This window comes from Protomyctophum parallelum (genome assembly GCF_964188405.1).
Source record: "Protomyctophum parallelum genome assembly, chromosome: 3".
Lineage (NCBI taxonomy): Eukaryota > Metazoa > Chordata > Actinopteri > Myctophiformes > Myctophidae > Protomyctophum > Protomyctophum parallelum.
The window spans coordinates 29,140,296-29,157,864 of record NC_139698.1 but is presented as its reverse complement, the minus strand read 5'-3'; the positions used below and the strand labels follow the sequence as shown (position 1 = coordinate 29,157,864).

The following is a 17,569-nucleotide window of genomic DNA, read 5'->3' as shown; positions in this document are numbered from 1 at the left end:
GTAGTTAGTGCTGTGGACAGTTCAGAAACTCGCCCACCGGTGACATCATCAATGGGGAATCCAAGCTAATAGAAAGTTCAGGTGTTCTATTCCTGGAAAGTTAGCTTAGTTGCTAATGGAATGGAATTAAAATAAAAAGGTAAATTACCAAACCTGTCTAACGAGGAAGCCACTGGTAGACCAAGTAGAAAGAAATGCTACCGTTATTTTAATCATGATCATTAGCGAGGACCAATTATATGAAGATAGGCTTTAAATGGGTGAAGTCGTCCTTTAATCACTGTTCCAAATCAATGCTCATGAAATATTGAAATGCATGTAACCATGGCAACACTAACAAAGCAAACGGGGGTAGCAGCTGTTGTGGACTACAGAGAGGTTACCACGACAACAAAGCTTTTGTAAATTTAATATTATCTGCGGTAATCAAAGTTTTCAATTATACAAGCGTAATTATGTTTTCCTTTGAAAGTGGCCATGGTACAAGAGCAATAATGCAACTCCACTGAGGCCTGATACAGGAAAATTAAGTCTGCTTCACAGTATGGCGTTCTTCTCTTCTGCCACATTTTATTACAATTTAGGCATTTAGCAGACACTCTAATCCAGTGTCTCTCAAACTTTTCAGACCACAACCCCACAAATGAAAATGCCCCAAAATAATCATTTCAACTGGGACCCCCCCCACCTCCACCCAGACAAGCACTTGGAATTGTAGAGTTGAGGCATTACATTTAGCTTCACTCAGTTCCACAGATAATTGTGAAAAGAAGTCGTGAGTCACTATATGGTTTTCCTAGCCACTTAAACCCTCCCTCAGGGCTCTATACTAGTGCCGTTTCAGTTGGGCTGCAACACGTTGTGCTGCTGTTTTCTGCAAAGTCTTCCCAGAATAAAGATGGGGTTTAAAGTGATTAATGGAAATAATAAATACATAAATAATGATTGTAGTTTGTCATAACATAAAATGTATTTGGGGGGTTTACTCTTGCCGCAACATTAATTGTGCATGATCACAATTAACAATATAAGCCAACATCTCAGGACTGAGTGTCAATTCCAATACCACCACTACTACTCCCTACCCTTTAGGGCCTAGAGGGTAGGCAGTGGGCACACAATTACGCTTTGCGCGTTCACACATACTGCATGACACGCTGTGTCCTGCTTGTTTCATGCACCAAGGGATTTCAGGTGCAGAGCTGCACACTTCAGGGCGAAGGAGACATGAATGTTTTGCGATTCTTGCGAACCAAGCTATTTCCAATTATGGAACAAGACTACCGGTGTAGGGAAATAAAAATAAAATAAAATCATGCAACCATTGAAATCTGTTGGGAGTGTCTTATAGTTTAACATAGATGGAAAGGAATTATGTAACTGGATGGACGTTTTTAATGTCAAGACATAAATGACTAAATGGACTCACAGAAGCAGAGTTTGAGTTAAAAATGTTCACTTAAAAAAACATATTCAAAGATTTGCATACATTCTCACAATTTTTTGAATGGCCAAAGTGTATAATATATGGTATGGTTTGCGATACACATGGCCGGCTCTTTTCTCCTCAGTGCTGTGCCAGGTGTACGTGAGCATGGATTCCTACGTCAGCATGAGGGTCCATGCTGGAGTGGAGGCCCAGGAGATGATACACACCCTGGCAGAGAGGCTGGACACCCCCCAGCAGGACCTGGTGCTGGTGGCCGTCACCTACCCTGGAGGTAAATGCTACTAGACCAGGGGTTCTCAAAGTGGGTGGCTTAACGCAAGTCCAAGGGTGCCGCAGAATACTTTGGCGATATTTAGAATTCATCCACCATTTCTATAGTTACTAAGTATAGTATCGTTTTTTTAAATCTCTCTGTCCATACGACACGTTTTTTTAAATCTCTCTGTCCATATGACCAATGGCAAGACCCATGCAAAACTCAGTTTACATTGTCCACACAGGGAACACACAGGCGGAGTTTAAAAAAAATACACTGTGGCAGGAGTTTTCCAAAAGATGCGTTTATATGGACCAAAAACACGTTTGCGTGTGGGCAACCCCCCCAAAACCTACGTTTATCCGTTTACCTGGATACGTGTGGACAAGGCCTAAAACAGACCTAGTTGCGCTGTACTGGAGTTATTTTTCCATCTACACCAATGGCCCTAGCTTTGGCACGCCTTACCCTTTATTTATCCAAAAACTTCTTTGCCATATTTTACTATCTTGAAACACTTGAATGTTTTTCAAAATAGTAAAAAAGGGCATTTTGACGCAAGATATAGCACAAAGTCTGTTCACAAAAAATAGCAGAACTATAGATCTTGCTATTTTTGGCGAATGCCCCTGTTCCCGGATACGATTGCCTGGTCCCTGCTGGCCATGATTCATATTGGCACCCGAGTACACTTCATTCAACTGTAATGGTACTTACAGTACGTGCCTCAGAGGCGCACTGTGTACTATGGGGCTTTGGGAGACCGAGAATGTCATGTCGCAGAAGAAGAGTCACTTGTCAGAGTTTAGAGCAAATAATAAAATAGCAGATCTATAAGCTCGTAGCGCGGCACTCGGTGCCGACTGTGTTCCTGACATTGTCTTGAGTTATTATAATAACATAACAACCAGTAAGACGCCTGAGGGCGAGAAGCAGTAGTTAATCTGGTAACACACTGGTTATCATGAGACTGTCACAATATGGCCATATATACTGTATATTATATTCCCATGGGCTAAACAGGGATTGTATAGGGCATCGTCTGGGAATGCCTGGACCTTTTTTATTTTCTTAAATTGACGTTTTCAGGCCTGTTGTTGTTGCTGTTGTTTTAGCGCGACTTCGCCCTTAGGGTGTCTCTTACTGGTTAGATGAGAGTTTTCTGCCCGACAGCAACAATATAATATGTCAGGGACTCAGGGCCCAGATATGAATGTCTGAGAATGTAATCAAGCGACCTCAAACGTCTAGCCATCACACATAAATACACGTCACCCTGCAGACATATGGGAGGAGAGGAGAGGAGGGGGGCGTTGGGGATAAACGCCACCAATGATCTGACATGAATCAGGCATGCAGGTGTCTGTTATCAGGAAGTGAACTGCTCGGCTGTCATGCTGTAAAGCCTGCATGGTGGCAGGACTACTTATCTCTGGACCAGAGCTGCACACACACACACACACACACACACACACACACACACACGGATAGTTATTTATTGTCCCTGTGATGTGTGATGCTTACCTCCCCTATCTATCTCTCTCTGTCTCTCTTGCACCCCCTTCCTCCCTCTCTCTCTCTCTCTGTCTGTGTCTCTCTCGCCCCCCCCCCTCTCTTTCTCTCTACCCTTTCCCCCATCCCTCCCTCTCTCTCCATCTCCCCCTGCCCCCCCCCCCCCTCTCTCTCTCTCCCCCCATTTAAGTTCAACATGTATTAAACCATAATGTTTACAAATATACCTTCTTATGACAGAAACCTATTCCACAGTTGTACAGACTGGCTATACATTATTGCAATGTATTCAGAGTTTGATATTGTACATAATTATAATTAGGCCTACTGCTTTTATGTATTTGTAATAAAATATATCGTGTGTGTGTGTGTGTGTGCGCGCGTGTGTGTGTGTGTGTGTGCGTGCATGCTCTATCTCTCTCTCTGCAGGGAGACTGCTCCTCCAGCCACATGACAGACTGTACTCTGATTGGCTGACGCCGGTGGGCAGGCTGCACGTGTGCAGAAAGGACCTGAGTGAAGTGGCTGTGGTAATAATATCAATGACTCAGTTCAGTTAGAATTCTTAAAATACACTGCTGATGCTGAATGGTAATAGTATAGAACATATCATTTAATCCAGTGATTCTCAATTCAATTTTGATTTGGTCAGGGTCTAACGGTACCCTTTAATCATGGGAACCCAATCTAAGAACATTTAGTTAGACATGGTGCGATCCAATCTGTCATTTGGTCCACACTTCCTTTACTCTCTGTTAGATTATAGAGATATATCGGTATAGAGATTACCTCTGGTTCTCTATTTGTATTTACTGTACTTGTACATGTAATAATGGTGAGGATTTAGCTATCAATCTTTTTCCCGGGACCGCTGGAACGCCACCAAAGGGCCCCTGGTGGTCCCTGGAAAGCACGTTGAGAATCACAAACAAACGTATCTAGACCTGATGCATGTACATTTAACCGCTGGGAACTTGTGTGGAAAATGTAACTAGACTGGAGTTGAAAAAAGCATATCATCTCTGTCGAGTGGAAACCTGACTGTTTTCAGTTTGGGACATTCAGGATTCAAATTAAAAAAAACCCGTCAAGATAGCAGATCTACAAGCTCGAACTTGTCTCTTCATTCCGCGTTTCGAGCTTGTGGATCTGCTTCTTTTGTGTGACGCTGTAGCATGACATTACTTTACAACAATTACAAAAACAGTACAGTTATACACTGTTCTCTCTTATCTAAAAATGTAAAAAATAAAACCCTATTATAAAGATTTCTTTATAAGAAATAAAATAAAAGCCTTGAGAAGCAGTGGGTTTAAGAGCACCGCTCGTCCGTCCTGCAGAGTCCAGTCACTGACAACTCAGAGCAGCATCAGCAGCAGAGGACGGGCCGCATGCTCAGCATGAACACATGGGACGTGGCTGTGGCGCTCACCAACTTCGACTGGACCATCTTCAACTCCATACACCAGGTCGGTTTGCCAGCCGTGTGAATGTCGTGATAATTGAAGATATTGTGGCCGCTGGAATGTTCAAGGCCAGTTTGTTCATCAGATATGCTACTGTGAAAGAAATGTGTATTGTGACATGCTTGACTTCAGCCTTGACCTTTTAAAAGTCCCTCGGGTCAATGTAGGCCATGTGGTCTCTGTTGGCTGGAAACCTCATATGTCCAAAACTGTTACTTTTCAGGATTAAAATTCAAAAGTACAGTAGCAAAAGTAGCAGATCTACAAGCTCAAAACACGAGCATTTTAAGCTTGTGGATCTGCTACTTTTGATGCTTTCGTGTGACACTGTAGTATGATCAAGTAGGGTGTAAATTACGAAAAGTACGTTCAAATACGGATATAAGACGGATACGGATACGTCCAGTGGGCAGGCTAACATTGTGGCCAGCTAAGTCTTGACGAGTCTTGGACTCGTTTGAAAAACATGATACATCACCATACATCGAATTCCATGCTCAGCCAATCAAATCAATCAAACTGTGGTACACACAAACACAAGTATAATATGGAAAATTGTGAGGAATAATGTCTCCATCATTATCACACCTATGTATCCTTAGTTGTTGTTTAGCCCCATACTATACTGGACATACAGGTTTTGTAGCAATCTGTAAGATGGCCAGTGTTGTCAGGGGCTAGCTGTCTTTCAGCAAGGCTGGACTCATTTGTCAGTGACAGTTAAATTGCCTATCAAATAATCAAGTATAGTCTGCACATATACTGGACCACTGGATGGTGAAGATTAAACAGGCTCCCCCCAAATCTGCTTTACTAATAGAAAGGCATGTGGCATGCTCCTAAATGTGGTTTAAATTGACTGAGACAGGCACAGCCACCCAGTCACGATCGCATGCGTGCGTGCGTGCAAACGCACATGCACACGCACACACATATTTGTGATTTTTGAGGGGAACTAGCCCCTCCTATGTATGGATTTGTGTAAATACAAACATTGAAGACAAAAGTGAGGATGCAAATTGTGATTGGCCAGAATGACATGATATATGATGACGTATGATGATAAGAGCGCACCTCACTTCACACAGGTGTGATTTTTAATAATGCTTACCATTTTATAGTTTTATTCGGCCTAATCACACAGGTGTGATTTTTAATAATGCTTACCATTTTATAGTTTTATTCGGCCTAATCTGTGTGATGTTTCTGTTGCATAGGCTTATATATATATATATATATATATATATATATATATATATATATATATATTTTTTACCACTGCACACATTAAGTTCCAAAGGGAAAAATAAAGTAATTCAAAGTTGAAAAATAAAGTAATTCAAAGTTGAAGTGTTAAGAATCCTCCAATTTGATTTCCATCCTGTTTCACAGCAAGAGCTGGTGTATTTCATATTCAGCCGCCATGCCGGCAGCGGCCACACTGCAGCGCTAGAGCAGCTGCTGCAGCGCTGCAACGAGGTGCAGCTGTGGGTGGCCACGGAGGTGCTGCTCTGCTCCGCCCTCTGCAAACGAGTCCAAGTCATTAAGAAGTTCATCAAGATCGCTGCACAGTGAGTCATTATTAGCTCCCCTCATCGACTAACTGCTGAAGACCATTGATCTGGTGCTTTCATCCCATGGTAGATGCTGACCTCACTGTTCTATACAGCACTGCTGGCCTTGAGCAGTGGAGGAAGAGGCAGTTTATTATTTAATTTTAAGATTTGGTTTTTGGCTTTTCTGCCTTTATTCAGTGAAGAATGACAGGAAAGAGGTAGAGAGAAAAGGGGAGAGACTATATGTGGTATGAGCCTGGAGTGGACGACTAGGCCAGCGGACGCGTCAGAGGCAGTTTTTTCTTTTACTTAAAGGAGCACTTCACCCATCTCTCAATTGGTCCTCACTAAGGGTGCAGGCACACTTAAGCGCCAAGAGGCGTCAAGAAAACGCCTTGAGCAGGCGTCTCTTCTGGGTTTTTAAACAGCTGTTGGATGGAAATGACACTAGTGCGCAGCTTCTTGTAGTTCTAACCTCGCGTCACCAGGCTTTTTCCATCTCTGAGGAAAGTCTGTGTTCCAAAATCGCAGTGTGAACCGTTCTGGAGCAGATTGTAATTTACGTCATGTTGTAGTCAACAATGATTTGTAGTCATCAGGCAGGAAACCACCATAAGAATTTTGCCATTCATAGTACTGATTCCGCCTTGTGGTTTCCTACCAGAGGACTACAAATCAGACTACAACATGTTCACGTCCACCGATGTAAACAAAATGTGTGATGTCAGGGCTCTGTTCACGTCCGCCGATGTAAACAAAACGTGTGATGTCATGGCTCTGTTCACGCGTGACTGTGATGTCATGGCTCTGTTCACGTCCGCCGATGTAAACAAACACCATGTGCGTTTGTTCCCATTCTTTTTTCATTTTCCCAAAGAATTATAATAAAAAGAACAACACGGTTTCCTCACACATTAGAACAACAACATCAGTCATCAGAACCAAGGACAGGTGTTTTCAACTAACATTAATTATAGGAACTATAGGAAGAGGACGTGTCTGATATAATCATTATCAAAGATCTAAATACTGAATCAAGCAACTTAAAAACTGCTCTTTTATGCCCAAGTAGTAGACGTTAGAATTGCCCCAACCATGTTTGAAAGTGAAATATCCCTTTAAGTAAAAATAGCCCATGCTGTTCAAACTAAAAGGCCTGCATTTGTAGTTTTACTTGAGAAAAAGTACAAAAGTATTGTTTCAAAATATATTTGAAGTAGGCCTACCAAAGTAAAAGCATTCATTATGAATCGCTCATTTCACCCCCCCCCCCCCCCCCATTTTTTTTAATAAAATAAAAATAAGTAGCAATTATGTGACACGTGAGCTTGTAGATTGGCCATTTCTGAATAGATAAAGTATAAAATATCTTTGTGTATTTTGTAATAATAATAGTCTAAATCTACAGTAGTCATTGTAACTAAAGTTTTCAATTAATTGTAGTGGAGTAAAAAGTAGCATAGAAAAGTCCTTAAAAGGTACTAAAATGTACGGTAGGCCTACTTAGTTACTTTTACACCAGTGCCTCTGTGCAGCACACTACAGTACACACTGACACTGGTCTCTCTCCAGTGGGACAGGGACGTTAACATGGGAATGCTGCCCCCTCCAGTGGCAGGCTGTTGAACTACAACTTATGACAATAAAGAGCACGTAGCACAGTTGCTCTCAAAAGTGAATACATTAATGTTAGTACAACAACTAGTATGATGTGCGATGGTAGGAGGTTTCTGCCTGTGCGCACATAAAATGTCTCCAAATGGCCATCCCTGCTTGGATATGGGCATATATAGTCTACTAAAGGGAAGACATGTGTAAAATAATACATGTATTCCAAACTCCCAGTAGCATTCGGAATAAAGTGTTTATATGGTGATCTATACAGATTCAAACGGTATATACCACCCCTCCAGAGTAGACCAGAATGAAAATTCATTCGGAATGGGATATTCTATTCCAATTGAGGTGTTTACATGAGCATTTATATTCTGATGACTGGAATGAATCCATTCATTCCGAATGAATTTCTGCATGTAGTAAATGGGGCCAGTGTGAGAGCAGAATGAGTCCAGTATTTATAGACTACAGGCTGATAGTGAAGCAAACACAGGTGAGTGTCATCAGGCAACTGCAGGCTAATGACAGAATGGAGACAGGTGTGTAACAGGGGATGAGGCGAGACAAGACAGGCAACAACTAGGCAAAACAGGAAACACTAAGACATCACTACAAAATAAGGGTATACAGTACACAGTTCACAGTAAGTAATGACACAGAATGTGTTCTCCTCTGTACAGCTGTAATGTTAAACAGCTCAGTAACATAGTGTGTTCCCCTCTGTACAGCTGTAACGTTAAACAGCTCTGTAACATAGTGTGTTCTCCTCTGTACAGCTGTAACGTTAAACAGCTCTGTAACATAGTGTGTTCCCCTCTGTACAGCTGTAACGTTAAACAGCTCAGTAACATAGTGTGTTCCCCTCTGTACAGCTGTAACGTTAAACAGCTCAGTAACATAGTGTGTTCTCCTCTGTACAGCTGTAACGTTAAACAGCTCAGTAACATAGTGTTACTGTGTTCTTCTCTGTACAGCTGTAACGTTAAACAGCTCAGTAACATAGTGTGTTCTCCTCTGTACAGCTGTAACGTTAAACAGCTCTGTAACATAGTGTGTTCCCCTCTGTACAGCTGTAACGTTAAACAGCTCAGTAACATAGTGTGTTCTCCTCTGTACAGCTGTAATGTTAAACAGCTCAGTAACATAGTGTGTTCTCCTCTGTACAGCTGTAACGTTAAACAGCTCTGTAACATAGTGTGTTCTCCTCTGTACAGCTGTAACGTTAAACAGCTCAGTAACATAGTGTTACTGTGTTCTTCTCTGTACAGCTGTAACGTTAAACAGCTCAGTAACATAGTGTGTTCTCCTCTGTACAGCTGTAACGTTAAACAGCTCAGTAACATAGTGTTACTGTGTTCTTCTCTGTACAGCTGTAACGTTAAACAGCTCAGTAACATAGTGTGTTCTCCTCTGTACAGCTGTAATGTTAAACAGCTCAGTAACATAGTGTGTTCTTCTCTGTACAGCTGTAACGTTAAACAGCTCAGTAACATAGTGTGTTCTCCTCTGTACAGCTGTAACGTTAAACAGCTCAGTAACATAGTGTGTTCTCCTCTGTACAGCTGTAACGTTAAACAGCTCAGTAACATAGTGTGTTCTCCTCTGTACAGCTGTAAGGCCCAGAAGAATCTCAACTGTCTGTTTGCCATCATCATGGGTCTGAACACGGCAGCAGTCAGCCGCCTCAGCCTGACCTGGGAGGTAAGCAGAGCCTCTGTACTGTAACACCTGACGTGTTCACCTGTGTATTTAATCTCTGTTAGAGTTTAATGTACACACTGTCAGTCAGTGTGCAGATGGAATAACAGCATGGCTGCAGTGCCAATCATCTAGAACACATTGTTGTTGTCGGGCAGAATGCTCTTATCTCCACATTGCCCGTAAATGAATGCCTTATTTATTACATACTATATACTGTACATACTACAGCGTCACACAAAAGCATGAAACGTATCGTGACCGTTTTGGACATAATGAGGAAAACCTCATTATGACGTTATACTACACACAAGTCCGATTCGCCTGCCTGTCACCTCCATTATAAAATGTATATTTGTCAGTGATTCCAAAACTTCTGTTTTGTTTTCATTTAATTTCATTTATTAGTAATATACTTTTTGTCTTTGCAGAAAGTTCCTGGGAAGTTCAAAAAGCTGTTCTCTGAGCTGGAGATGATGACAGTAGGTGCACTTGACTAACACACACAACAGAGGAAGTTAGATTAGAAAGCATTAAGCTACTGTACTGTAACTTTCACAGACGCTAGGCCGTATAATTAATGAGGAGACTCACAGTTCCAGGTTGCTGTGGGCTGACATACATATTCAAAAACATGATATTCCTGGCAGACAAGAAAAGGGTGAAATAGGGTAAACATGGCCTTGGGGCACAGTCATAACCTCTTAATAATTCATACTGCAAGCAAACAGTTAAACTTTCATTACAATACACATACGCACGTGCACAAGCATAATGCATGCATGTACTCAGCCACGCACGCACGCACTTACCAGTGGTGGAAAAAGTACTCAATTGTTTTACTTAAAAAGTAAAAGTACCAATACTGCAATTTAGAACTACTTCGTTAATCTGCAACTTTTGCGGTTTGGGAATTTGAATCCTAGAAAGTGTGAGGTTTCTACCCGACAGAATCAATGTACTTAATTGAGTTGCCAGTGTGAACATAGTGAACTGTTAAAGACAGGGATCTGTTATTTTCAGTGCGCAATGCCATCGTATAGGATATAAATTAAGCATTATAAAGATTTCTGACACATGGGTAAGACATGTTTGTTCCTCCCAGGATCCCTCTCTAAACCACAAGGCCTACAGAGACTACTTTAAGAAGATGAAGGCTCCAAAGATCCCCTTCCTCCCTCTGTTACTGAAAGGTGTGTTCATTACCCCATTATAAAATGTATTTTTACCTATATCAAGGGTTCCCAAACCATTGAGGCCGTGACCCCCCAAAAATAAAACAAATTGAAACGGGGGACCCCCATATCCTGACAAGCACTTGGACTTGTAGAAGTTGAGACTTTAAATGTAGGTTGACTTGGTTCCAATATTGTGAAAATAGCTGATCTACAAGCTCACACTGCCTTGCAATGCAATGTGTTGTGAGCTTGTAGATCGGCTATCGGCCAAACTGTAGTGTGCATACTAGGTAGTGTGTAGTGTAGTCTGTTCACGTGTGCCACTTCAAATGTGTCCACCAGATGGCGTCGTAGCTCAACTAGTTGCCTTGTAGACCTATTATTGATTCGCTTGGTTGAATTAATACTTTATAAACAGTTTGCAGACAAAAGCACATGTATTTCTGAATTTTTGAATTAGACTGTGGTTGTGTGTTGCAGATATCACATTCATTCATGAAGGCAACAAAACATTTCATGATAATCTTGTCAACTTTGATAAGCTGGTGAGTAAACAAAGTACCTGTATTGATGAGTCTAGACCACTGCTACAACTAGCCATGATTTTCTTTAAAGGACAACTTTAGTTTTTTTCAACCATGGTTCATGTTTTAGTTTGTTATTAGATAAAGTAAAAGATGAGTGTTAATCTTTTTTCATTTGCTGCTTTCTTTCGTTTTAGGGATTTTAGCTGTTTTTGACAGGGGGGCGGGGGCATTCGAGCATTGGGCTAAATATGTATTGTTTTACACAATTTTATGGTGATTTATTTTTTTATTATTTACTATAGTCCCAATAAACCCCAGGAAATTACATCTGGCCACAGAAGATCACAGAATCTACTGAATGTGAAGGTAGCCTACTGGGGGAAGGCTTATACTGAGTGTATAGGCTCAATATGTCAGTTTGTCACATTCAATAGATCCTGTGATCTTTTGTGGCCAGATATAATTTCCTGGGGTTTATAAGGACTATAGTAAATAATAAAATAATAAATCACCATAACATTTTGTAAAAAAATACATATTTAGCCCCATGCTCGAATGCCCCCGCCCCCCTGTCAAAAACAGCTAAAATCCTTAAAACGAAAGAAAGCAGCAAATGAAAAGAAATCAACACTCATCTTTTACTTTCTCTAATAACAACCTAAAACATGAACCTTGGTTGAAAAAAACTAAAGTTGTCCTTTAAGCCTATGCAAACACAGCAAAGAAAACTCACAACAAGTGGCATCACAACGTATTGTGAGCTTGTAGAAACGTATTCATATATTTTTGAAACATTTTGTCTATTGTTTCAGTGGATTATTAGAGTCACAGTCTAATGGTGTTGGTGTGTTTTTTGTGTCTTGCAGCACATGATAGCAGACACAGTGCGGCTCATCAGACACTGTCAGACAGATCATCTAGGTGGGAAATCAGTCCCTCAGGGCTATATACTAGGATATTTTCTGTTTTACGTTTTATTGTGAGGAAAGTATAAAAAGTGGCTAATATATGGTATATGTTTTGTAATTATAATCTGAATCTGCAAATGCAAAGTCATTTTTCTAAGAATTGATCGAATCGAAAGTACATTTGCCTCTGAGATATAGCAGGGTAGTGTAAAGTATTTAAACATGTCAATACTCAAAGTAAATTAGGATACTATAGTACCTCAGAATTGAGTAGATGTACTTAGTTACTTTAACTTTAATCAGTGGATGGGCTGTAGGTGAACATGATGTTCTGCGTGTGCTTAAACCCCGACAGGAAACGGCATCACGGAGAAGGGCAGCCCCGACGTGAGCACCTACATCCATCACCTTCTGATCATCGACAATCAGCAGACTCAGTTTGAGCTGAGCCACAGACTGGAGCCCCGCTCATAGACACACAGAGAGACAGACAGACAGCTGGAGCCCCGCTCATAGACAGAGAGACACAGACACACAGAGAGACAGACTGGAGCCCCGGACAGACACACACAGAGACACACACAGAGAGACAGACTGGAGCCCCGGACAGACACACACAGAGACAGACAGACTGGAGCCCCGGACAGACACACACAGAGACAGACAGACTGGAGCCCCGGACAGACACACACAGAGACACACACAGAGACAGACAGACTGGAGCCCCGGACAGACACACACAGAGACACACACAGAGACAGACAGACTGGAGCCCCGGACAGACACACACAGAGACACACACAGAGACAGACAGACTGGAGCCCCGGACAGACACACACAGAGACACACACAGAGACAGACAGACTGGAGCCCCGGACAGACACACAGAGAGACACACACAGAGACAGACAGACTGGAGCCCCGGACAGACACACAGAGAGACACACACAGAGACAGACAGACTGGAGCCCCGGACAGACACACAGAGAGACACACACAGAGACAGACAGACTGGAGCCCCGGACAGACACACAGAGAGACACACACAGAGAGACAGACTGGAGCCCCGGACAGACACACAGAGAGACACACATAGAGACAGACAGACTGGAGCCCCGGACAGACACACAGAGAGACACACATAGAGACAGACAGACTGGAGCCCCGGACAGACACAGAGAGACACACATAGAGACAGACAGACTGGAGCCCCAGACAGACACACAGAGACACACACAGAGACAGACAGACTGGAGCCCCGGACAGACACACAGAGAGACACACATAAGAGACAGACAGACTGTCTGGAGCCCCACAGAGACACACACAGAGAGAGAGAGTGTCTTTATGCTGGACACCACCCTGTCATCCTGTCAGTCAGTCTGTACAATTTGCCAAGGAAACACCTGCCTACATAACTGCCTATCGCCAACGCGGTGACGACACTGTCGGGAAGAAACCTCTCATCTCCGTACTTTAACTTTCCGGGTTTTTATATAAATTAATGCCCCACTTAATATTTCTACAGCGTCACACGAAAGTATCCAAATTAGCCTAAGTAGCAGATCTACAATATTGTAGATCTGCAACTTTTTCTGTTATTTTTATTATTATCATTTAGAATCCTGAAAAGTAACAGTTTCGGACAAATGAGGTTTCCACCCGACAGAGACGATATATTACCATTATAAGCAATGCCACACCATTAGTACCAAAGAGTCTCTAGTCCTACGTGGGTGCTGTCGGTCTCGCCACGATAACGTCAGAACTCGTGGACGTCTGATGATCGGTATATCGCTACATCTCGTAAGAGTGTGTTGATTTCTGCTCTCCTAAACACACCTGACAGACATTAGGAAATCAAGGTTTGGATGTCTTACTCTTGGTCCCCCCTCACCCAGCCCACTGAGCTCCTTGCTACTGATCAGCACACCTCTCAAGTCAGCGCTCAGATGAAGCTGTGCCTGTGAGACCCTGACCCGGCCACGAGAGGGAGCCAGTCAACCAGCAATACCCGAGTGGATTATGTGTATATATTTTCATGAAGATTCACTGCTAAAAAAATATACTCTGCACTCATAGGTAGAAACCATCCTGTTCATCAAAATCATAACATGTAGTGTCAACTATCTGAATACAGATCTTACAACCACAAGCCTGCAACACATGTTACGACACTCATATTATTAACATTCATTCTACAGTCCGGAGTGTTCCTTTAAATTAGAAGAGTATAACCACAAAATTAAATATTCCCTTACGTTCAGGTACATTTGGCTTTGTTGGGACACACTTCTGAATTAAATTAAGATTTACTATAGGCTCTGAAACACTTTTTTATTTCATAACTATAGTATGTTCTTTAAACATAACATTTTATTTTCTAACGTCTATAACTACAACAGGGCTACTTGGGCAGCAAACATCACTCAATCAATCCATTCATTTAACTCTGAGTTAGTTGGTTATTTAACCTTTATGGGTCCATTTGTTCACTCCTAGGGTTAGATTAGCACTCAGGATTGTTTCTGTGCACTATCCAAAACAACCAAATAGGTCAGTGCTCTGTGATAAACACATTGAATAAACCCTGGTTAACCGGCATCACAGTAGTTACAGCCATACTGTGGCTCATCAAACAGTACACTATGAAATCTTGTGTGTTTACTTAAAGGTAGTGTAACTCAGAGATTCCCAAAGTGGGGTCCAGGGACCCCCAGGGGTCCTTGAGGGAGTTCCAGGGGATCCCCAGCTATGATGGATAAAACCAAGTGGACCCATGGATCTGTAACTCTAAGAGTGTACAAAGGGTCCGTATGGTTCCATTTGTACACTCTATACACTATAAATTGGGGTCCCAGAGATAGAAATGCCATTCAATGGGGGTCCGTAGCCTAATGCATATCAAATTGGGGGTCCTTGAAATTAAACGGCTTGAGAATCACTGCTAGAACCGTAAAAGTCATCTCTTATGCATGGGGGTCCCATGGGCATATCTCTTCAAATGGGGGTCCTTGGCATATCTCTTCAAATGGGGGTCCGTGGGCCAATGAGTGTCAATTTGGGGGTCCTTGACATGAAAGAGTTTGGGAACCACTGGTGTAAGTGATCTGTTCTGTTAAAACAAAAGAGAGCAAGAACGCATGTAGCTTTAATTGTAGTGTTCCAGTAACATCAAGTATCCTGTATGAGTTATCTTCTCTCTTCTGATTGGATAAGATTGGTGTCCCAACCTGACAACGTATTACCTCTTTACTAAAGAGCTGAGAGGGAGACGGAGACCCCGTTACTGAACAAACATTAAAGCAATTACTACAGTATACAAATATAGAGAAATATCATGGAAACCCCCTTTAACTCTGAGAATGTACAAATGGAATGTACACATTTGCACATTGTTAGTTACAAATGAATAGGTTTTATTGTGTACAGAATAATCACAACAAACTATTTTCCTATGTTCTCCTTTTCATTTTGTCAGTGTACTGTATTTACAGTAGCTAGTTGAAAACAGTTCTGACAGATGTACTGTTGTACTGATACTGTACAGTTAACTAGTTTTAATGAGTTTTGCAATGCATTTTAACATATAGTGAAATCAGCAGTAAATGTACAAGACATGAATGAGGCTTTATCACAATGTGTCATTTAAAGTGTTGTGCGTGCGTGTGTGCGTGCGTGTTTGATTGAATGTAGGGGTGGGAGTCACTATGGATCATATTGTATCATGATTCGTGGGCCATGATTTGCTAAGATCACAAAGTTATTTGATACAGTATTGTGTTGTGATTCTGCAAATCATTAGGGTTTTGTATCAACCACATCACTTGTTGACTGCCGTCTTTGGAGTATTTAAAAAAATACTAGCCATTGCATAAAATATACTTAAAAATCAATGCATTTTATTTTATTTATGAGTGAAATTAGAACAACAAATGAAGCATTTAGAACTGTTTGACTTGATCTGCATCCATTAAATGCAACACTTAAGCCTGCATTTTAATTGCGACGGAAGGTCGCGCTTACTATGAAAACGTGCATCTCCCGTCCGTTAGTTAATCACCCAAGTCTCCATATATGGTATTGGGCCACGTGACATCTCATGACATCATGGAGACACTAGATATCCATCATAATAGTGTGAGATCAAACGCTCTACGCTATATATGGCCATGAACCCTGGCCATACCTGTTTTTCATTGTGCATTTTTTGGTCAAAGTTGATCCCATGCCAAAGCGACAGCACTCGCCCAGCAGTCTGCCGTCACCCAGGCGGATGCGTACATGCACCGATCTGCCCCAGCAGCACAACCTCCACATCACTGGGGGATCTCCATATATGGGCATATATGTAGTCGCGACGTACAGTAGACGACATCACCAGGGGCCCTTCCCCATATATGGGAATACCAATATATGGCCATATCACGCCTCCATTTATGGTCACACCTCGTAACATCACGCCTCCATATATGGTAATGCCTCGTAACATCACGTGACATCACGGAGACCCTTAGACCTTTTTTTGTTCAAAGACACTGACCTCATCTAACCCTGGATAACCATACATGCATGAGGAGACTGGATCATCACCTAGATCTGCATATATGGAGCCGACCAGCAACTCTACATCTGACCTAAAACCCTTAAGCTTATATCTCCATATATGGAGCTGAACTGTTCTGACATTACATACGTTGATCCCTCCCCACCCATCCTTCCTGTTCTGACATTCCATTATGTTGATATGATCTCATCAAACCCTGTACACTCAAGACACGCCAGCACTCGCCCAGCCGTCTGCCGTCACCTAGACTCCTGAGTCAATTAACATTGATTTGACAATATAAATTGGGGTCTCAAACTGGGGGTTCTTGAAATGAAAGAGGTTGAGAATCACTTAGAGCCGTCAACATCTTTTCTTATGGGGGTCCCTGGCATACCTTTTCACATGGGGGTCCGCGGGGCTAAATAGTGTCAATTTGGGGGTCCTGGTGTATGGTAATATGAAGTTGTGATGTAATGTGTGTGTGTGTGTGTGTGTGTGTGTGGGGGGGGGGGGGGGAGTTGAAGCCAATAACGACGCAAGGATGTGTTCAACCGTAGCACACATAGTTTTATAAAGAAAACGCGGTGCAATATTTATTTTCCCTCAAATATATTAGTTTTACCAACATTGTTCATGTGAAATAGTTTGTTTTATTATGAAATGATGAGAACGGCTATGCAGCGCCTGGGTGTCCCAGGTGTCTGGCCACCAGGGGACAAAGGAAACAGTGATCTGTAGCCGGGGACAGTCAGACAGTCAGAGTGAGAGATTTGATTCTGACGGGGAGTGGAAAAGATACAACACTGGCATGCAGTCACAAACTTGATTTCAGCTATACTGTATAATATTCCC

The 17,569-nt window shown here is 42.1% G+C and overlaps 1 protein-coding gene across 1 annotated transcript in view; it reads left to right on the top strand.

Annotated features, from left to right (window-relative positions):
* LOC310856203 (rap guanine nucleotide exchange factor 5-like) overlaps positions 1 to 12,969 on the top strand; it is a 51,905-nt gene extending 38,936 nt beyond the window's left edge. Inside the window, exons 9-18 of the mRNA XM_083761473.1 lie at positions 1,572 to 1,721; positions 3,648 to 3,748; positions 4,559 to 4,687; positions 6,077 to 6,255; positions 9,468 to 9,558; positions 9,987 to 10,037; positions 10,661 to 10,748; positions 11,214 to 11,278; positions 12,127 to 12,181; positions 12,524 to 12,969. Coding sequence (XP_083617599.1) covers positions 1,572 to 1,721; positions 3,648 to 3,748; positions 4,559 to 4,687; positions 6,077 to 6,255; positions 9,468 to 9,558; positions 9,987 to 10,037; positions 10,661 to 10,748; positions 11,214 to 11,278; positions 12,127 to 12,181; positions 12,524 to 12,642 — 1,028 coding nt within the window. The 3' untranslated portion in view covers positions 12,643 to 12,969. The remainder of the gene's footprint in view (positions 1 to 1,571; positions 1,722 to 3,647; positions 3,749 to 4,558; positions 4,688 to 6,076; positions 6,256 to 9,467; positions 9,559 to 9,986; positions 10,038 to 10,660; positions 10,749 to 11,213; positions 11,279 to 12,126; positions 12,182 to 12,523) is intronic.
* The last annotated feature ends 4,600 nt before the right edge of the window (positions 12,970 to 17,569 follow it).